We start from the raw sequence: 23,241 nt of genomic DNA on the forward strand, positions 1-23,241 counted from the left end.
TCTTGTATATGCTGTAAGAACTTTGTCAACCAACTGAATGCAGTTTGGTGTTCTGTAGTTGCCAAGAAAATGTTCGATGATATCCTTGAATGCTTTCCAGGCAATTTTCTCTGGCCGCAGATTTTTGAACTGCTTGTCATTGATGACATATCTGATCTGTGGACCAATAAAAATGCCTTCCTTAATCTTGACATCAGTTATTCCTGGAAACACCTGTCTCAACAAAAACCTTCACCTGTTCATCACTTTCATGAAATTTTTCATCAGTCTGAGCTTTATGTGAAGTGGAAGCAAAAATATTTTTGTCAGATCAACAAGTAGTTCATGTGCCATGTTTTTGTTGTTGTTGTTGTTGTTGTTGTTGTTCTGGAATCACACTTTTGGGGAGTGGCCATTTCTTTTTATGTAATGTAATGCAACACAACTCTTTTGCATGGCTATCCCATCCACATGAGATGGGATAGCATCAGTACTTGGTATATCCAAGCTGCATTCCAAGCAATAGGGCCATTGCTCTTAATTTCCACAAATATTCTAGTTGTACTTTGGTAATGGTTTCATGTTTTTGTATGTTTCTTTCATGTGTGCAGCATACTCAATATGTACTAAGGCTGTACATTGCTATTGTGTAAAAACAAAAGATTCTATAAAACAGTATGTAATAGGTAAAATTACAGGTTATTTTTGTGATCAGCACCCAAAAATCTATAAGAAACCCCCAAAAGTGTTTTGAAAGCAAAATCGTTGTTCAGTGTTATCTGTATATCCCCTTTAAATATGTACAGAAAAGGAACTCTCCATAAATCCTCTGTCCTGTAATTTATGAAATAACTTGTAAAGTCTCAGAATCATAATTGTGTACCTATATAGCCGTGCACTTGCTTAATAATCCTAGATTTTTAGAAGAGGAAATGGGTTTGATTTTTACTAGTGAAAATAAAAATGAAATTTTATCTAAGCAACATTTTTATTGTAATGTTTGTTAACATTTAAGTATCTCCTGTGACTTAGAAATCTCAGGCCCTAAATTTATCTCCCATATAATCCTGAATTCAACCTAGATATCATTCAAACTGTTAACTTCAAATAACTTTTTGAGACTCAACTTGGCTCTTCATTCTGCTGCTTGCCTCCTACATTTTTACACTTAGTAGGGAGCTTCCAAAATGAAGCAAACAATTTAATTTCTATTCAGGAGAAAATTTCACATTTCCTTTCTTAGGAAGGAAACTGCGGGCTGCTGGAGGAAGTGAAGAGCACTCAATCCTCTGAAATATTTCTTACTCACTTGGAGCCGAAAATTTATGATAATTAGACAAGAGGTTAAAAATATGGATTTTGCACGCTTGAGACTTATTTTTTCTCCAACAAAATCTGTTTGACTAGGGTGCCAGATAGGTACCATACAAGCCTTCATAATCATGTTGCCCAAACTATATTTGCAGATATCTGAGTGAGTCTGAGAGAAAAAGAGAACGAGCAAAAGAGTTAGAGTCTAGGAGACATTCTGTTGCCAAGTAAAATAAGGTGGAAAGTTTCTGAACTACAAATTAACCAAAAAGGATAGAATCAAATACACCTCTTTCTTCTTCGTTCTTGTAACTTTCATATAGTTTTATTATCTCTTAATCCAGTAGTTGGTTTCAAATCCCATTGGTATGGGTTCGCATGCGCATGATGCTTCTGCGCATGCACAGAAGCGTCCAGGCAGGTGGGCGAAGCCTCCCACCGCTGCCGCTACCGGTTTGCCTGATACGGGGCAAACTGGTAGCAACCCACCACTATCTTAATCTGCTAACTGCAGAGTAAAGCTGTAATTTAGACATTTTTGTTTTCTAGTTCAAAGGGATAAGAGAGAAACAGGTTTATGTGAAGCATGAGATTACTGATATATCACTACATTGGAATATGATATATACCACAGTGTTCACGTTGCTCTCACAGCTATAGAAACACAGAAATATTAATATATATGAGTATGTGAAGAAGCTCTCTGGGAACAGTTCGACTTGACAAATGATCAAGAATTAAGCCGATCTCAGCCTGGTCCTTTTCTTTCAATTTTAGATGGGGAATAAAACAAGTTAATAAGAAAGCATTGATATGATTATCATCAATTATCAAAACATTTAGGCAAATGTACTAATAATTTCAATAAACATAACTGAAATATTCAGTTCCAGATTAGACTGTTCCAAATATTCTGTTCCAAAATAGACTGTAGCCGCAAACACTTTCAGAAATAACATTAAATTTCTGAAGCTTTTTTCGGACAGAATGGCAAGTGTCATACCCAAGGGAGACTACTTCTGGTTTCTGGAGATTTTTTAAAATGAAATTTTTTAAAAAAGTTTAAAGGCCCATTTTAAAATTTAAATAACACGTCTCATTACTTTCAGTTAGATCATTATTATTTTTCTGGTTTGGGGCCAGTTTATTCTCTCAATACAGGTAGTCTATGACTAATAATTGAGTCCAGAGGTTTTTGCGATAGTAAGTCAAATCATAACATAATCGGACTTGATTTTGCAACCATTTTTTATGACAGTTGTTTAGGGAGTTATTGCAGTTGTTAAACAGTTCACGTGGTTGTAAATCCAAATCCAGTTTATTCAATAGTCACAAAATATGATGGCATGACCACAGAATATTGCAACTGGTTATAAATACAAACAAGTTGCCAAGTGCTAAAAATATGATCACATGAGCATGGGGATGGTATGGCAGTCATAACTTTGAGGACAGGACATAAGTAACTTTTTTCAATTCTGTTGTAACTTTGAATGGTAAACCTGTATTTCTAATACAGTGTATCTGTCAAAACTTCTGTCTTGTTAATTTAGAAATTAGAAATTTAATTTAGAAATTGTGTAGTTCCATCTATCTTGTCATTGTGACCTATAGAAGGGTCAGAGGCGTTAGGAGCATAATTTATGCCATGTATTTTTCATAAGGTAATCATAATTTTCAATGTATAATTGATATTATTTCATATGGTTATTGAGTTACTATTATTCCTATGATTAAGGAAGAGGTTGAGACAAGGCGTTAGTTTCTTAACATTTAATGTCTTACTACATATATACAAGAGGTCTACAGACATTGGCCAAAATTGCATGTTAATTGACCCCAACTGTCACACAAAACAATAACTTGTAATTGTAATAGTGTTTATTAGTACACATAAGCACAAGCAATCAAAGCATTCAGTGTATTTGTTTGTTTGTTTGTATGTGTATGTTATTATACAATAAATTCTAATTATTTTCACTGGGGGAAAATCAATAAACCGATTTAAAATACAAGCTAAAGAGTAAAATGTGAAGTCAAATGTCAAAAAAGTCAGGCACAGATCCAGAGAGATTGGAGTGGAGGTATAGAAATATACCATCTTGGAGATAGAAAGTCACTGTGAAGCCAGATCTGCTAGTTCAAAAGATCTGGCCATGAAATGAAGGGGTCAGAATGGATCACCAGAACACTTAAAACACTGGTGTCCTTTCTTATTTCAGCCCTCACTGTTGTAACAGGCTTTCACAGTGTTACTCCTGAGAAATTCCATGGCCTTTTTGTGCGTTCCACATGAGCTGATACGGTATGTACCATGTGTCCATGGTATGCTGAAGCCACTCATAAAACAAGTCCAAATAGCAATAGCATTTAGACTTATATACTGCTTCACAGTGCTTCACAGCTCTCTCTAAGTGGTTTGCAGAGTCAGCACATTAATCCCAACAATCTGGGTCCTCATTTTACTGACCTAGAAGGATGGGAGGCTGAGCCAACATTGAGCCGCTCAGAATCGAACCCCTGAAGTGAGCAGTGAGTTAGCCTTCAGTACTGCATTCTAACCACTGTGCCACCGCAGCTCTGTGATTTACCCAAATGTTTACCATATTTTTTGGAGTATGAGACACTCCGGAGTATAAGACATACCTTAGTTCTGGGGGAGGAAAATAAGAAAAAAAAATCTGCCTGTGGCTACCAGCATCCACCTGGCTAGCATCCTTAGCAAACAGTCTGGTCAGCTTCAGCACATTAGCCTGATTCAGCATGAGCACCTGATTGGCTGGTGGATCAGCATCCCGGAATACCCCCAATCAGCTGTTCCCAGAGGTGAACTTTAGCAACAGGTTCGCTGGTTGTGAGCGAGCGAGCACTCAATGGGCAGATGTACCTCGTTGGGGCAGATACGCAGCTTCAAAAATGGAGCTAATCATCGCAGGGTGCTCCAGTGAGTACAGCAGGGGAAGCATGTAACTAGTCTGACAACGCAGCAGCTGTTCCAGATTGCTATTTTGGCCTCTGTGCTTTGCTTTTTCACCCTCCAAAAGCTCCGTTTGACAGGCTGCCTTCACAAAGAGAAACTCCTTTGCAAATGGAGCTTTTGAAGGCTGTTTGAGAAGCTCTTCATTTGAGAGGCTGTGTTTGCAGCCTCCAAAAGCTCCATTTGAGAGGACCTGCGGAGGCCAAAGGGTGGGGGCTGGCGGGTGGGCAGGGCTACATTTGGTATATAAGATGCACCTAAATTTTCACCCTCTTTTGGGGGTGGGGTAAGTACATCTTATACTCTGAAAGATACGGTATGTTTACACCAGCAGCCGAGTATCATGTGCTGCTGGTCTTTCTGACAGTTTTGGTGTCACGCACAAGATTGGTGTGCACAAGGTTTGCCATTGCTGTTTATTGTTCTCATGGATACATCACACAAGACTTGCATCACAGTTCCCCCTGGGTTTTGCTTTATGCCAATAAGATCCTTTTCTCAGCTACCATTTGGAAAGTACTTGATATTGAGGAACAGTTCAATTTGAGCTTCAATATCAAGAAGACTAAGTATCTAGACTAGCCCAAGCACTTTCACCATTCACAGTGCTGAAGCGGCAGTAGATGTGAGGGTGAATGCAATCTGGCTGTGCGGGAAGGAGATAACTCGAGTGTGCTCTATGATAGGCCTATGCAATTCACCTAAAATCAAAATTTTACAAAATGATTTGCCCAGTAGCACTATATGCCACTGAATGGCCAACCACTAAAAGTGTCAAGCAGCCTATATATGTCATTAGATATGCATGTTGTGTTTCCCTTGTTGACCACATGTGGTGTGTCTGGCAGCAGATGGGTGTTGTACTATTTTCAGAGCAGGAAATATGCTTACGGTGGTATGGTTGTTCCCTATTATCAGCATCCTACACAGTTAACATCAATGGCAAATGCCCATGAGGAAAAGCAAAAGTGGCTGTGCACAATTAATACAGACATGAAAATCATCCAGTTGGGCCCATTTGCTGAATTTGATTGTGTGAAATAGCATCTGTTGACCGGAAAAGCAGACCCTGCACTGTGAGAAAATACTAGGATAGTAGTCCTCAGAGGTGGTATTCAGCAGGTTTCGGACCGGTTCGGGCTAACGGGTAGCGGAAATTTTGAGTACTTTGGAGAACCGGCAAATACCACCTCTGGCTGACCTCTATCTTACCCGTTCGCGGGCTCACCCCGCCCTGCCCTATATATCTTGCCTTCGCCACAGAGCCCAGCTAATCGACGCACCTCATCCACTCTGCTCACCAAAGGTAAACATGCCACCCGCTTGCCCTTGGCCTTGGATTGGGACCCAGGGACGTGCCATTCCCTGGCTCCCGCCTTGCCCCGGGCCCCCACCCACATGCTGTCACCTCCCTCTGGCCTCAAAACTAAGGCCCCCCCGGCCCGAAGCAATTTATTCGGCCTTCAGCCTGCCATGCTAGGCCAAAGGGCTGCAGGGGGGTGGGCAGCATGGGTGCAGGAGGGTCAAAGTGGTTTGGGAATGGACCGGACGGTTCTTCATACCTGTAAGAAGTCCCATCTGGAAACCACTGCAGCGGAGGTCTTGCAGCCGCTTCTTCCATCCCTTGCCAAGCCAAGCGTTGCTCACAGAGATGCTCCATGTGCTCTCCGGGTTGGCAGCTGCTTCTCTCCGCTGCTGCTCTTGCTGGGAGAGCGTCTTCTGCAATTTAGTAGCTGTGAGCCGCCACTTTCCTCCAAGTCCCATGATAGCAGCAGCTCACAGCTGCTAAATTGCAGAAGACGCTCTCCCAGCAGTGCGGAGAGAAGCAGCTGCTGCCCCAGAGAGCAGAGTTGGAGGGGAGGAGGCCCTGAAAGGTTGCACGGTTGAGCCTTGCCGCATGGCGGAAGCCGCATTTGTGCGGAAGCCATGCGCATGTGTAGAAGCTGTGCGCACTCATGCAGAAGCTATGTGCATGCATGTGCAGAAGCTGCACATCCATGCGCGCGCGCGCTCACATTTTCAGCAAACCGGTGGTGGAATTATTTGAATTAAAAACTGCTGAACAAAACCAAATTGTAATATATAAATATAAGATTATTGGGTTTCTCTCAGGAAGGATGGAATACATGTGGATATAGAGCTATTGTCACTTTTCAAAACAGCATATTGAGATAACAGAAGGAAAAATTAATGTGTAATTATGCATGTGCTGATATACACTCTAAAACAAATACGTTTGTAAGCACATGTGAGCGAACAAGCAAAGGGGAAATTATGGTGAGATCAGTTTTTCTTAGTTAATTTTTCTCAATATACTACAGGACAAAGGTGAACCCATATTTGTGTGAATCTCATAATTAGATCATGTTACCAAACTATGTTGTTGGTTCTGGATAAAAATGACCAGTACAATCTAAACACAGACTCTACCAATAAAGCAAAAGCTGTTGAAATCGTCTTGACTGCTCAAAACAGCTTCTATCATCTAAATACAAAAATAATTTTATTGTTTCATTTTTTTTTGCTATTTCACATCCTGAACACAGTGCAGAGTACAAGATAATAAGCTATGTTGGCACATAATATTCTGATGTTTCTGATCTAAATATTTGTGTTGTCGTTGTCAAAGCAGCAGTTAATTTGTTGGCTTTTAAATTTTAGTTTTTCATCTACCGACTTTTGAAAATTATGTTCTGCTTTGTTTATGTAAATTTCTTTCTTGTTGAGGGACAGTATATGAATGTTCTAAATTTTAAAAAGCTAGTGAAGGTTAAGGAAATGCAGATCTCTTACATGTTTTCATTGGTAAGATTTTGGTTTTTAAAGATTGCCTGGTGTAAGCATAACATTTTTTTCATTTTCAGTTGAACTTGCATTGTTGTACCACCATTTCTTTAATTCTGTCTGCTAATTAAAATATGACACACCTAATGAATTTATGCACGTAATCCTGCTGCTACCTGTTTCTTGTCATCTGTTCTTTTAATGTGATTCACATGCAGAAAAAGCTTTAGTAAGAGTGATCACTTAAGTATTTTTTTAATTCATGCAGTTTTCAATTTTAACTCCCCTGTGGAATGTAGAAGAATCAGCATTACCATACACAAAAGGTCCCATGCTATTTTTTAAAAAAATGTTAATTTTTAGGAGTTCAGATTGTACAGGTATGCTTTCTGGATTGGGATGAATTTTTTAGGTTAAGAATGGTACCAGAAAAAAGAACTTTAATCCCCCATTTGGAAATCGTACATGTGTGCTACAAAGAATACTGAGTCCTTTTTTTTTTGTTTCTTATGTTTCAACAGGGCAGAGTTTAGGGTATGGATTTGTTAACTATATTGATCCAAAGGATGCAGAGAAAGCCATTAACACTTTAAATGGACTCAGACTCCAGACCAAAACCATAAAGGTAAGAGAATACAAAGAGTGTCTTGCTAAATTATGGAAGAGTGTAGTTAAGACAGCTCCTGGCTATCTCATCAAAGTTGCATTCTCCATCATTCAAAGGATGCAAACATCTCTTACTTTGAAACAAGGGAAAAGTGTACAGCAGATTTTTTATTATTATTCTTTTCAAAACTCAGCTGTTTTCTCCTTTAAAAAAAGAAAGGAAAAGCAAAATCTTTTAAAATGACTGTCAAAGAATTCAGGGCAGGTTGTCAAAGCATTAGAGAGTAATCTATAAATTAACCTCAGGAGATAAAACATAAGAAGGATATTGATAAGATGGCCATCATACGGAGTTTTGTTGCTTGTGCCAATTAGTCCTGATTAATAATAGCATCCTGTTGTCTCTCTGTCTGTCTGTCTATCTATTTATCTATCTCTACCTGAGAATAATTGGCAATCAACTACTAATTTTAATTGATTAATTTCATATGGTACACTGATCGTGCTCAAATATTCTTTAGAATGGGATTTCTTTTCCAGAAAGAAAGAAAAAAATCTTAGCATTATCTCATGCCATTAGCTTCTCTGTACTGTGGATCTATGTGGGAAAAGCAGTAGTTCCTTACTATAATGTCCTTCTGGTTTAAGAGATATATCCATGATGCAAGTTGATTCATTAGAAACTTGTATATCTGTGCTGTGCAGTAAAATGTAATCAGTTTTATATGTGCAGACATATAGTACAGTAGTATAATAGTGTGCCAAAATCAGTGTGTTTCACTATTAACACTGAGCTGGAATCTTCCTAGTCTGCTTCCAAATAAAAGGTAGAAATTGCAGAATTCACCTAGCTTGAAAGCTTACCAGCAAAATATAACCCACCAAAATAAAGATGTGCATCTTAATGTGTAATTTGAAGATTAAAGTAATGGTTTTAGAGCTGCATTCATTTTGTATGGTTGTTTTTCTTTAATGCTTGGTTATTATTTCCCTGAATTTAGAATACGTTCTGTTTTTATTTTCAGAAAGTTGATATTGACAGAATTCAAGAATTTTAGAATATATTGACAAAGAAATGGAGTGTATACTAATACACATGTTGAAATTCATAGATTCTGGTAGAATAAATTTTAGGCCTGTTAATGATCACTGAGATCAAAATTATATACTTCTGACATGGTCTGCTTTGGGTATGGATTGGTTAACTAAATTGATCTTTGAAATGCAATACAAAAACAGAAGCAACTCTTTCTAAAGTCTAAAGTTGTATTTAGGTCAAGTATTTGTATAGTTAAGTTTTGTGGCTATAAGTATTTTAAATGAATTATAAACAAGAAACTTTGGTCTAGTGGTACCAGGCTAAAAACCAGAGAGACTGAGAGTTCTAATTCTGCATTAGGATGAAAGTCAGCTGAATGACCTTGGACCAGTCACTCTCTCTAAGCCCACAACAGCAGGTGACAAGTCAGTTGATCAATTCTTGTCACAACCAATGGATGAAAACTCTGTTGATCTGGAAAAAAAGCAGACCCTGCCTTTGCAGGAAAAAGCTAGGAATGAAAAACTATATACGTAGATTCAGAAAAATTAATAGTACTTTTGAAAGTAGCATTGACAGATAGATATATTGGGCTAGTCTAATATACTTTGATGAGTAGTATATTAAAGATTCAGTATTTTAACATTTCATCCAGTTTGGTCATATGTGTCAGCGCTAGGCTTTTATATATTTCTGTTAAACCAGATATGTGTAAATCTATTAGGTTTATGTTCTTGCTTGCTAGTCTTCTCTTTTCTTAAATTTATAAGATTTTTTAAAAAAACTTGTTTTTAACCAGAAACAAAGATAAATCCTGATTATTTGTTTGTGGTCAGGTTTGAAATTAAATTGCAATGAAATATTCTGAATTTGTATTCTGATTTCCAGTCTTAAATTAATCTGCAGTTTTCACATTAACTTAGGTATCTTAATATCCATTGGTGAAATAACAGGCCGTCTGCCTTAATATTCAGTCTTAAGTGGGCTACCATCACCTTGAAATATAACCATTTAAAAATAATTCCATGTGTGACTTAAACTTGCTAATTTGGTATTATACTTGTTATTACTGATACTTTGCTTTACACTTATTAATGCCTTAAGATACTCCTCTAACAATGCATCAAATATACAATCTTTGGTTCTTTAAAAGAACAGGATCTCTTCACAAAAATATTATTAGATAGAAAGCTAAGCTTTAACTTCTTAAAACACTAGTTATTCGTCCCACAATAGATTGCTGTGGATTTGATTATTTTATAAATAAGCTATGCACTCAGTAGTTATCCTTCATGATTTTATTATATATTGATAAAAGTTAATAGTGTTTTATTTTTATGAGTGAAACATTCTTTAACTGCTAAAGTTCTATGTAGATTAACAATTTAAAAACTGCGACGAATAGGACTTAATGCCTGCTTATTTACAGTCTTTTCCAATAATGGTGGATTTAAATTAAATATGTGTTTTAAAAGGATACTGACTAATCTGTTCATAACAGTTTCATTTAAATTTATGGTTAGATGAGTAAAGCTTAACTGTGGAGAGTTCATGGTTAATGCTCAATATAACTATAAATCTTAGGTGATATTCAGTTCTTCTTCAATAATTAATCATTTTGGCTAAGATCCAAATCACTATTTTGGTAAGCAGAAGAATTTACTCCATTCTTTGAAGGGACTGTAATCGATTTGTGATTTTTTTTTCCTCCAGTCTTTTGCATCATGTTGCTTCAGAGAGTCCCAAAGACCTCCACAGTAGCTTTTCAGAAAACTGCAAAAAGAAAAGGCAATAGTCAGGATATAAGTTCTTTTCATTTGAATTATCATCCTTAGTCCTATCACATTGTCACACAAAAGCAAGTACATATAAAAAGTGCTTGAGTTGTTCTTTATTTTTTCAATATTTAGAAATTAATGATAGCTAAGAAGCTGATGTTCAAGAAATAAAATTGGGAAAACTAATAAGTGTGTTTTTAGCCATTTAAAATGTGGGCATTTTAATTCTAGCATGTTGCATAAGCTAAGGACGTAATACAGGTAGTCCTCAATTTATGACACAATTGAGCCCAAAATTTTTGTTGTTAAGTAAGACATTTGTTAAGTGAGTTTTGCCCCATGTTACGAACTTTCTTGCTGCACTTGTTAAGCGAATCACTACAGTTGATAAGTTAGTAACCTGGTTGTTGAGTGAAACTGGCTGCCTCACTGACTTTGCTTGTCGGAAGGATGCAAAGGTGATCACATGACTCTGGGACACTGCAACAGTCATAAGTATGAACCAGTTGCCAAGCATATGAATTTTGATCACATGATCATGGGGATGCTACAAAGGTTGAATTTGTGAAAAACGGTCATAAGTCATATTTTTCAGTGCGTTGTAACCTTGAACGGTCTCTAAAGTAACTGTTGTAAATTGAGGACTACCTGTAGTGTTTTCTCTAGCAAATTCTTTCGGGAATTGCCTCATACTTCACTTATTGAGTTGCATAATCATTTTTTTTGCTTTCATTTTTTGTTGCTCCTTCATCATATCTCCTTTCACTTTCATCTTACTGAACTACTTAACATTCAAATTATTTGAAAAATGATTATATGACATCTGGATAAAAATACCTCTGAAACACACTACATTATTATCATTTTTAATGTTATGTTTTCTTCGCCTTTTTGTTCCTTAAAAATATCTATTCAAAGGTATAATTTAGCAATGGACCCTATTCTGTATATTAGATAAGGAAAACAGAATTAGGATTAGGTCTTAAAGTTGTGCCTAAAATATCACACTCTATTTCTCCTTGTCAGATCTGGTGCTAAGAAAATCCTGAATTCTTCTCTGGAGATAAGTAATGGACTATATGCAGGTTAACAAGTTCCTGGAAAAATGTGATATACTTTGATGAGTAGATAAAATAATCTGAGATTGGATACAGTCTATTCTAGATGGGTTTATGCTCTTTCTGTATATCAGATTCATCGATCAGAACAGGAGTGAGAATGCAGAATCCAACATCCTCTTGGAGTGTCAAGGGTTGCTGTTGCTAGGAGCATCTTTGCTCAGCTTCAACTGATGAATAGTTTGCACTCTTTCCTGGAGAAAAAAACTCTAGTCAGTATTTCTTTTCTTAATAATCTTTCTCCCATTTAAATTTCTGTAATGCACTATATAGACTCTTTTCAAGGAATCATTATAATATAACAATGAAGGTGTTGAGCTGGGACTGGGGGGAAATGTGCAAGTCAGTATAGAGTTCACCTATATGGTTTGGATCACTTACTATTTCTGAGTGGGCTTTATGCAGAGCACAACAATGAATGCCAACTTTCAGACTTTCTCCAACTAATCTGGACAAGAAATAATAAATTCAAAGCACTTTCAGAGCTCTGACTCGTAACATTTATTAGAAAAAAGATAAAAGTCACAGTGTAAGAATTTAAGTAAATACAAATAATATTCACCATCACTCATTCAGCGACTGTTCAAAGTTAACAACAGCAGTGAACAAGGAAACTTGAGGAATCCTGAGTATGAAGTGTTTCTTAAAAAGGGAAACAGACACTTTGGTTTTCAAAAGGCTGTTGAACCTTGCCTTTAAAAGATTGTAAATGTATTCGCCAAGCTTTTATTATTCCAAGTTTCAAAATTGTTTTTGGCCTTAATTTGTATGAGGGGGGAGCCACACTTGACCAAAATGCTATTCAGTAATATTTACATGAATAAAAAAATGTATGAATGGAAGAAGTGATAATAAAGTTATTTGTTTTCCTTTATAGTCTACTATTCTTGATGCTTCCATTTATCTAAATTGAATAATTTCTTTTTAAACTTTTTAAAAGAATTCTGCTATTTGTCTTATATAACTTTATTATAAAAGGTAATATCAAACAAGGATGGTGGCCACAAAACTGAATTAAATTTTCTGAAGAGGCAAACATTGAGCTGTGCAGGAGTAAAAAGTTCCCTTTTGCATCATCAAACACATTTCGTGATTTGCCCCACTACGAACAACAATTGCACAGAATATAAATAAATCATTTATTTAGTATTCAGAACAATTTTCCTCACAAATCTAATTGTCCAGAATTTTATACTAGCCTTTTCCAACCCAGAAGTCATGCAGAAATTCTCCAGGCAACATGATAATGCAGAAAATTCTGGGGAAATCCAAAATATTAAGAATTCATTTTGTATTTATGATAAATTAAAAATAATATGCCCTTACCAATCCTCTCCATTATACATATGACACAACAGCTTTCATATTTGAAGCTTCAAGATTAGGGAATCTTATTTTCCTCATTTTCAAAAGTCTGTCCCTTCCACAGAGCTAGGCCATTGGGAATGCAACAAGAAGAGAGAATTATTAAGTTTACCATGTACCTCAATATCTAACCAATTGTTTAAAGATTATCTACGTATTGTTTCTAATTGATATTAAAGATTTACAAGTATAAATCAGAACATAATCATTAACAAAATGCCAACATTTCAATAAACATCGGAAATGTTGGTGTCTTTTGGAAAGTCTATTCAAAATGTAACATTTGTTGTGAATGGCATTTTAAATATAAGTATGAAAACCGTAATACAGAAACCATCCACAATTGTTCAATTTAAATTCCTGTAAAATACAGTGTAAAGAAATGAATAAAAAATGTGATGTTCCTTGATATCGTCATTCATATAGTATAATCCTATATTTCATGTTACTGATATTCAGTTTGATATGCCATTTTTTTAATTTCTCCGATTATATCTTTCAGTTATTATTCCAGGACTCTCCAAACTGTAAACAATTGACTTTGTTAATTATGCTTTAAAATTACAGACATATTAAATTGGAATTACAATTGCTTCTATGTTTCTAGTCCTTTTTTCATGATCTATTAAAATTGTTAATAAACGAGAGGGGTCCAAATTGAAATTTCAGTCATTTGGTACAGAAAGTTGATGTACCTTAAAACATCATTATAAATAGAAGATCATATACCATATTTTTCGGACTATAAGACACACCAGCGTATAAGGCTCACCAAGATTTTGAAGAGGTAAACAAGAAAAAGAAAGTTTTTGCCCTCCCCGGCTCCCAGGAATACTCTGCAGGCCTCCCAAACCCTCTGCGCGTCCTGTTTTTGTGAAAAACGGACCTGTTTTTCATGAAAATGGGGTGTGCAGAGGTTTTGGGAGGCCTGCAGAATGTTTCTGGGGGCTGGGGAAGGCAAAAAAACCCTTTTGTGAAAAACGGGCCCGTTTTTGGCCTTCCAAACCCCCAATGCATTATGTTTTTGCCCTCCCCAGCCCCCAGGAGCACTCTGCAGGTCTCCCAAACCTTCTGCGCATCCCGTTTTTGCAGAAAACAGGATGCGCAGGGCGGGATTTCAGGAGGCCAAAAATGGCTGTATTCGGTATATAAGACGCACCAACATTTCCACCCTCTTTTGGAGGGGAGTACATCTTATACTCGAAAAGTATGGTAAATTAAAGTGGAGCTCTAGCTTAGTTAATTATAATGTGGATAGAGACACTTTCATAGAATAAAAGATCTTGAAAAATGCCTGTGTAGCAGAAGTTAGGCAACTCAATGTGTCTCTTCAGATATAAGTTTTCTATAACAGAAATTTAGGTTATAGTCCTATCTTTGAATAATGATACACAATCAATATGTTACAATATGAATCCATGATCTTGTGAGAATCTCTCCTAAAAAAATAGTCTCAATTATTAATGTAATTTCAGTAATTTCTATGTAAAACTTCCATTCTGCTCTATAATACCATGCTTTTGGCTCAGCCAAGACTATCTCATTGTTTGATGAAAACATTTTAAGTTATTTTGCTATTAAACCTTCACTGTGGTTTTGCTGTATTTAAAAGATGTGTACATTGTTTTTCCCCTCTAATCATGTTCTGTGTTAGGGTTCATATGATTAAATATTATAAAAATAATAAAATTTCATTTTGCTTTTGAAATAGTACATTTGCAAAATATTTTCCTAAATTAATTATAAATATATTCTCATTTAAGAATAGTTAACATTTAATCTTGAACTTCAGTTATAAAATCAGAACAGAAGTCTACTTGCAAGATTGTTAATAATTTAAAACATGACCATTTGATAAGGTAGAAGTTATGGGTTTCTGTATATTTTCCTCTTGTAAAAACAGATGAGAAAGCCTTCCTTGTCATTTTCTACCAAATCCTTTTATAGTGGATACATGTCAATCCTAGATATTAAGAAATTCATGCTCTGCACTAGCTAATTAGAAGTGAAAACAAATTATATAATAGGCAGAGAGATTTACCTTTTCAGGAGTCCTAGCCCTAAGAATCACTAATAACTATGAGTACTTTATTAAATATTAACATTTTTTTTAGAAAAAAAGATAGTCCTTAGCTTGTTCACAATACCTTAGTCACCACCCATCTGGATTGTGTATGTTCTCCATGTTCTCCCTTCCAGATCTAGCCAGGTCCCTTCCATTAAATATTGTTGGAGCCTCTTTATGAGTTGGGATTGCTGGTTGTGGCCTCATGGTTTGTCTGTTAAATTCTTAGGGTTTTTTTTTTTCTTAACTCAATGTCATTTTGATGTGAAAGTGTGGACATATAATTATTTAAACAAATAAATAAATAGGTTCTATAGTATGCCTGCTTGCATCTGAGTCCAATCACCACTACTCTAATCCCATCAGGGAACATCTTTTTAAAACAACTAAATAAAACCAGAAAAGACATGCACACTAAATTAAATCTAGATAGGTAAACATGGAGTCTCATATATACCCATGTAAAAAAAAATCATAAAGGTTGTCTCCAGTTTATTAATGAGTTCTGTTCCCAGTCTGTTCTTAAGACAAATTTATATGTAAACTGGATTAGTATTATTAAGTAATACTGTATAAATAGTATTTTATAATAAACTCGAACCATTTTGTATTTAACTTAAATTTTGCTCAGTTCATAACCATGGGTCATCCATAAACTGCATGTTCTTAACCTAGGGCAGTGATGGCTAACCTTTTTGCCATCGCGTGCCAGGAGAGGGAGGGCGGGGGAAGGTTGCGCGCGCACGTGCCCACGCTCATGCGTGTGCAACCCTCTCCCCCCCGGCTCCTGGCACATGATGGCCTGGTAGGCCCGTTTTTCTTTCTTACCTGGTTCCAGATCCTCTCTGTGTATCTGGGAAGGGCAAAAACAGCCTTTCCCACTCCCTTGGAGGCCCTACGGAGGCTGAAAGGGCCCATTTCCCAACTCTCAGTGGGACAGGAAGTGAAGTTTTTTGCTGTTCCCAGTCTCCAGAACCTCTCTAGGAGTCTCTAGGAGCCTCTCTAGGAGTCTCTGGAGGCTGGGGACAGGAAAAACGTCACTTCCTGTCCCAACGGGAGCCGGGAAATGGGCCCTTTCAGCCTCTGTAGGGCCTCCAAGGGAGTGGGAAAGGCTGTTTTCACCCTTCCTAGATACACAGAGAGGATCTGGAGCCAGGTAAGAAAGAAAATGGTCGTTGCTTACCTGAACGACCCTTTTATGCTCGACGTTCAGACACTCCTCAGTCTGGGTAACGATCACTCCTATTTGCAATGCTGAGTGTCAATCAAATCCCTCTGGAGCTGGATCCGCCTCACTTCCTGCTCCTTCCTCAGACTTTTCACGAAGACAACGTGGCTCAAGAGCATTAGGACAGCCATGAAGAGAAACTCCGCCAGATAGTGACACAGGAAGCAGACAGCTACAGAGGGAAAGAAAGCAGACCTCCACCAAGGCCAGACGCGGTGAAAGAAGGGAGGGACGGAGTGTCTGAACGTCGAGCATAAAAGGGTCGTTCAGGTAAGCAACGACCATTTTCCTGCTCGCCGTTCAGACACTCCTCAGTCTGGGACATACCCAAGTTAGCGAAGAAAATGGGAGGGAATTAAGCCGCAGACTGGCCTTGAGGAGAGATTACAGCTTGTAATACCCGTCTGCCAAATGCAGCATCTGCAGAGGCAAACTTATCCAGCCTATAGTGACGTACAAAGGAAGAGAGGGAGGACCATGTGGCCGCCCGGCAGATATCATCTACTGAAGCCTGGGTAGCCCATGCCGCTGATGTTGCAGCGCTCCGGGTAGAATGGGGCAGTATACCACCCGGGACAGGGCCCCCCCTTAATTCATATGCCTTAGCTATACAGGCCTTGAGCCACCTGCCCACTGTAGCAGAAGAAACCTTCTGACCCAGGGAAGAGGGAAGGAAGGACACCAGCAGAGCCTCAGTCTTACGAAAGGAAGCGGTCCTTTTAAGATATCGTCTCAAAGCCCGTCGCACGTCCAAGGTATGCCATCGCCTCTCAGCAGGATGACGCGGGTTCGGGCAAAAATTAGGTAAGATCAATTCTTGGGCTCGATGAAAACGAGTGTTCACTTTGGGAACGAAGGCTGGGTCGAGGCGCAGAACAACCCGATCAGGGTAGAAGACGCAGAGGTCACTTCTCATGGACAAGGCTGCAATTTCGGATACTCTGCGAGCCGAAGTAATTGCCAATAAAAAGGTCATCTTTAAAGACAAGTAGCGTAGACTGGACGAAGCAATGGGTTCGAACGGTGGACCCGTCAAGGCCTGCAACACCAAGGTAAGGTCCCAAGTGGGGTAGCGGTGAATCGGCGGAGGCCGCAAGTTTGAGACCCCTTGGAGAAAGGAACGGATTCTGGGATCCTGAGACAAAGGAACTCGCGCCTCCCCAGACAGGACGGTGGCGAGAGCCGCCACCTGTCGACGTAGAGTCGCAGGGGCCAAGCCTTTGGAGAACCCCGCATGCAGAAAACGCAGAATGTCTGGAACTGACGCTGTTGTGGGATCCACGTGCTGATCACCGCACCATCTCGTGAAGGTGGCCCAAGAGGCGTTGTAAATACGAATTGTTGATGGTCTTCGAGCTGCTTGAATAATGGAGATGACGTCCTCAGACAAATTGTCCTTGAAGAGCTTTACGCGCTCAAATGCCACACGGCTAATCGAAGCCACTCTGGGTCCGGATGACGTACGGCCCCTTGAGTTAACACAACCTTGTCGGGTGGAATCCTCCAGGGCGGTTCGACTGACAAGTTCTTGAGGTCGGCGAACCACTCCCGACGAGGCCAATATGGCGCTACTAGTAGAAGATTCGCCTGCTCTTGAATAACCTTCCGAATGACTTTGGAGAGGACTGGAAGAGGGGGAAAGGCATAGAGTAGCCCCCGGGGCCACGGACTCCGAAGAGCGTCCAGACCCTCCGCTGCTGGAGATGGGTAGCGGGAGAAGAACCTCGGCAATTGGGTGTTGTGAGCCGTCGCAAACAGGTCCACTAAGGGAAGACCGAACCTCCTTGACAGGTCCTGGAACAGACAGGGGTCCAGCTTCCACTCGGCATGATCTATTTGGTCTCTGCTGAGCCAATCTGCTTCTCGATTTAGAGACCCCGAAATATGTTCGGCTTTTATCGACGAGAGGTGTAGTTCCGCCCACGACAGGAGTCGCTCCGCCTCCTGCATTAGGGTCCAGGAGCGAGTCCCCCCTTGTTTGTTGACATGGGCTTTGGTGGCCACATTGTCCGTTAGAATCAGAATGTCCCGGCGATATACAAGGTGTTTGAAGTGCATCAGGGCGAGGCGAACCGCTCTGAGCTCCAGCCAATTGATATTGTGCGACTGTTCTGTCGACGACCAGACCCCCTGGGCTAACTGAAGGTTGAGATGAGCCCCCCAGCCGCGGAGACTGGCGTCCGTGGTCAACACCGTCCGCTCTGGTTCCAGGAAGGGGGAGCCCTTGCTGAGGGCTGGAGACAGCCACCACCTCAGGGAAAGACGAACTGGAGCCGGAACTGTTACCTTGAGAAGAGACTCTGCTCGACCTTGTCTTTGGTAAGGGAGCAGAAACCATTGGAGGCGACGAAGGTGGAAACGCGCCCAAGGGACAATGTCTATGCACGATATTAATTTTCCCAGAAGTTGGGAAAGAGTGAGTAAGGTGACCGACCTTTGGCGTAAGACTTGAGACACCAGAGTCCTTATGCTGACCTGTCTGTCGGGAGAGAGAAAGACTGTACAAAGACTCGAATCTATCGTTGCTCCGAGATGTAGAATGCGAGTCGTGGGAGATAGGTGACTCTTCGCGAAGTTCAAAGTGAACCCGTGGTTTTGAAGGGTGTGAATCACTAGCTCCCGGTCGTGGGTCGCCTGCTCGTGTGATGACGACAGGATCAAAATGTCGTCGAGGTAGCATGCCAGGCGGACCGGAACCTCTCTGAGCGACGCTGCAACTGCTGCTAGCAACTTTGTAAATGTCCTTGGAGCAGAAGATAGGCCGAATGGCATGGCCCGGTACTGAAAGTGATGGCCTCCAAAGGCGAACCTGAGGTACTGTCTGTGTTGTAAGTGAATGGGAACATGGAGGTACGCCTCCTTCAGATCTACGGATTGCATCAGATCCCCCCGCCGGATGCAGCCGAGCAAGGACTTGAGGGAATGCATTTTGAACCGGCGGTATAAGAGGTGTTGGTTGAGACGTCGTAGGTTCAAAATGCCCCTCCAATCTCCCGAGCTTTTCGGGACCAGAAATAGCGTTGAATAAAAACCGGTTTTGAGTTGGTGCGATGGAACTTGTTCTATAGCCTGAATCTGCAACAGATGGGAAATTTCGAGGGAGAGAAGAGAACGCTTCTCCGGCTGAACCGGCCAGGGGCATTGAACATAAAAGTCCTGAGGCATGGTGGTGAATTCCAAACGTAAGCCTTTGGTGACAGTTTGGACAATCCAGGCATCCGAAGTTGTAATTGGCCACAGGTGAGAGAAGGCTTGGAGCTTGCCCCCGATCGGAACCAGGGACGGTGAGTCACTTACCGCGCCTGGCGAAGCGACCAGTGGACTTAAAGGGTCGCCGAAAGCTGGATTGCCGGCGACCTCGGTCACGAAAGGGCGCTCTATCTGAAGCTGACTGGTACTGGAACTGCGAGGATCTGTAATAAGAGGCGCTGCCGGCGCCTTGGTCCTGCCGAAAGGACTGTCGATTATATGGCACATAGCGCCTGTCTTGGCGACGAAAGGACGTGGGCAACACCTTCTTCTTATCCCTGTTCTCTACCAGAACAGAATCCAGGGATGGTCCAAACAAAGCAGGTCCCTTATAAGGGGCAGCGGTTAGGCGCCACTTGGACTTAGCGTCAGCTCTCCAGTTCCTGAGCCACAATAGCCGCCTTGAAGAAACCGTTGAAGCCAAGGCCCGAGATGCGAATTTTGCCGCGTCCAAGGACGCGTCAGCCGAATATTCCGCCGCCGCCACCAGTTTAGCCAGGTCCTGTTGCGAGCGGGCGTCTTCGGGGGGTATCCTTTCCCTCAATTGGCGTAACCACACTAGTGATGCCCTATTGAAGAAAGATGAAGAGGTCGCGGCCCGAATGGCCCAAGCTGCAGCTTGGTGCGTCTTACGAAAACCCATCTCGGCCCGTTTATCCTCGAACTTGAGGCCATCTCCAGCTTCGCCTACCAGGATGGAAGAAGAAGTAAGGCTAGCCACCGGGTCATCAATCGTGGGCAACTGTAAGAGAGCCTCCAACGCAGGAGCCGAAGCATACAGCTTTCTATCAAACGAATTCGGACCGGACAATGAGGCAGGACGATCCCAAGGTCTTTGTATAACCTGGCAGAAAAGGTCAGGGCACGGAACAAAGTCATGATCCGGTTGAGGGAGATTAAACAGGTTACTGTGAGGGCCAGGAGGGACAGAAGTAGAAGACTGCAGAGAGCCTGAATCCATATTAGTGGCAGCTTTAGCTTTGCGGAGAAGAGAGCGGAACAAGGAAGGCTTAAAAAGACCTGGGAAGGCCGGCTTGTCGTGAAACTCTTCCTCGTCCTCAGACATCTCAAAATCCTCCAAGAGGTCATCCTCCCGGGCAGGTTCAGCCACATCACCATAGGAAGCCAAATGTTGGTGTTGTTCAGAAGGAGGATGCATACGAAGGGGGGCAGGAGGAGCACAAACTGGAACAGGAAAGCCACCTGAGGCCTGTTGCAAACCCATTTGAAACATATGGGACATGGCTTGATTAAAGAAAGACTGAAAATCAGCTGGTTGTCCAAAGGCAGGACCCTCCTCCGGACGGAGGCCTGCTGCCGTGGGTGTAAAGGTAGCTTCAGGAACAGGCCTAGAAGACTGAGAATAGTGGCTAGCCATACTAGAAGAACGAGATCTAGTGCTAACTAGAGGCTGAGTAGAAGCAGACCTAAAAAACCCTTGTGAGGTAGATGGGACAACCTCCCTTAACTCACTAGCCAGATGTTCTATATTATGTGGTGCCAAAGGATCACAAGGTGCCTCATGGCAAACAGCCTCAGTAACTGGCTCCTCACAGGAGACTTGAGCTTGTTGTCTTGCTTTAGCAAACTGCTTCTCTAAAGCATTGTGCCTGCGTTGGGCATCCTTATCTGGCTTAGCAGGCTTAGAAGGCTTTGCATGCTTAGAAGTCTTAGCCCTTTTTCCCCTGGTCTGTCTGGGGGAAGGCACTGGGGAGGGAGAGGGGCTCTTATCTAGGTCAGAGGAAAGAGCAGCTTCCTCCCTGTCCTCCATTAAATCAATCGCCAGCAGCCTCAATATGAGAGTAAATGAATTGTATATACAAATAACTTCAATATTATTAATGATTGTCCCCTTTTTTTTTTTTTTTTTTTATATATATATATATATATATATATATATATATATATATATAATTAAAAGAATTGATTAACTATGTACAGACAATTAATTTCTTTCCAGAACGGTAAGGCAATCCTCAAAACTCCACTCCCCCCCCCCTTTTTTTTTTTTTTTTTTTTTATTTATAGAAGATTAAACAATTAAACAATGTATACTTTCCTGAAGCTGCAGAACTTCTCTGCAGGGTAGGTAGTCACAGGTCTGTTCTGGACAGCGTCCACACCTGCTGGCAATGAAACGACCCTGGAGATCAAGGCCCAGGTCGCTGTGCCCCAAATCAGTCAAAAGACGCTTTCAAGTAGGCAGGCAAAATGGCGGCCCGCGTGGCGATGGCTGCAATCGAGTCCTAAGCCAGGCGAAACAAAGCGCCTGCGGCCGGACTAAAATAGCGCTGCAGTAAAAAGGCTCCCTAAACGGCTGATGAGTATGCCAGCCGGCAGGGACTCAAGCCGAAAGAGACTGTGGCCGTTAATTAGATCAGCCGCCTCGCGCAACAACCAGCGGCAAATGGCGGGAAATGGCGGCCAAAACTGCAGCAAAACAAACCGCCAGCCAAGGCAAGCCGCTAACGGCGGCCGGAGCCCCGAACCGCCGATGCGAGCCTGTAATCTTCACCGAGGTGAAGGCAGGCAGCGCGCAGCACTCTCAACAAATAAGGAAACAATTTAAATTCAAATAGACAAAGGAAACCAAATTCAAAGATCAAGTTGTAAAGGAGAAACAGACACTCAATGCTCTTGCAATGGCTGAGTGAAAAAGTCTGAGGAAGGAGCAGGAAGTGAGGCGGATCCAGCTCCAGAGGGATTTGATTGACACTCAGCATTGCAAATAGGAGTGATCGTTACCCAGACTGAGGAGTGTCTGAACGGCGAGCAGGAAAAACGGCCCTTCCCCACCCTGCCCCCAGGCCCTCCAGAGGCAGGAAACAGCCTGCTTCCCTACTTCTGGTGGGCCCAGAAGGCCCGAAAATCAGCTGGCCGGCGCGTGCATGCGCCCCAGAGCTGAGCTGGCGTGCCCACTAATATGGCTCCGCGTGCCACCTGTGGCACGCGTGCCATAGGTTCGCCATCACGGACCTAGGTCCTACCTATACTTTGCCTGGTTCTCTTTCTCTTAAAAATAGTTTTAAAAATAAACTTTACAGATTATTTTTATAATTAAATTATAATCATTATAATAAAGATTAAATAATAAATATAGATTATTATATCAGCTGATCTTTACACTTTTTAAAGCTTCTAAGCCTTGGAACAGACTACACTCCCTGGACATGGGTGGGATGCTAGCCTTTTATTCTTAATGGTCTCTTCATTTGCTGTGAAAAAGCTCAAAAGGCTGTCAGTTTCTTCATAGCAGAGGTCTAAATAGATTGATAATACTATGTTACACTAACACCTAACTAATTGTGCTACCAATTAATTCAGAGGACATTGGAGGTCATTCTAGAAGGTACAGCACTTAAATGTGTTTCCTTTTGACCCCATAGATTAATTAGAATGCAAATTGGTTGCTTATTTTTGTCTAAAAGTATCAAGTCCTACCCAACCTAAGGAAACAAAAAACTTCAGATTTCTGGAACAACCTTTATTGCTGGTAGACCTTGAAAACCTTCCGTACCAAAATTATTTTCCTGCATAACTTATATTTAGTGTAATTAATGTAGACTTATTCCTCCACACCCTCCCCCCCCACCTCAAGCATCATTTAATTGCCTTGCTGCTCCCTATTTTCCCAAGGTCTGTTAAGCATTTTATCACATAAAGTCATTTGCAGAGAAACATAGAAACAGGTCTGTCTGAAATCCTTTCTTTTCAAATCATGTTGGGATGAGTAAATTGTAAA

The 23,241-nt window shown here is 40.8% G+C and overlaps 1 protein-coding gene across 8 annotated transcripts in view; it reads left to right on the forward strand.

The window, feature by feature from the left end:
* ELAVL4 (ELAV like RNA binding protein 4) overlaps positions 1 to 23,241 on the forward strand; it is a 120,451-nt gene that overhangs the window by 85,720 nt on the left and 11,490 nt on the right. For all 8 annotated transcript variants that reach the window (XM_034415051.3, XM_034415053.3, XM_034415050.3 and 5 more), the window contains one exon: positions 7,573 to 7,676. In XM_034415051.3, the coding sequence (XP_034270942.1) occupies positions 7,573 to 7,676 (104 nt within the window). The remainder of the gene's footprint in view (positions 1 to 7,572; positions 7,677 to 23,241) is intronic.

This window comes from Pantherophis guttatus, chromosome 3, assembly GCF_059756535.1.
Source record: "Pantherophis guttatus breed Tessera chromosome 3, ASM5975653v1, whole genome shotgun sequence".
NCBI lineage: Eukaryota > Metazoa > Chordata > Lepidosauria > Squamata > Colubridae > Pantherophis > Pantherophis guttatus.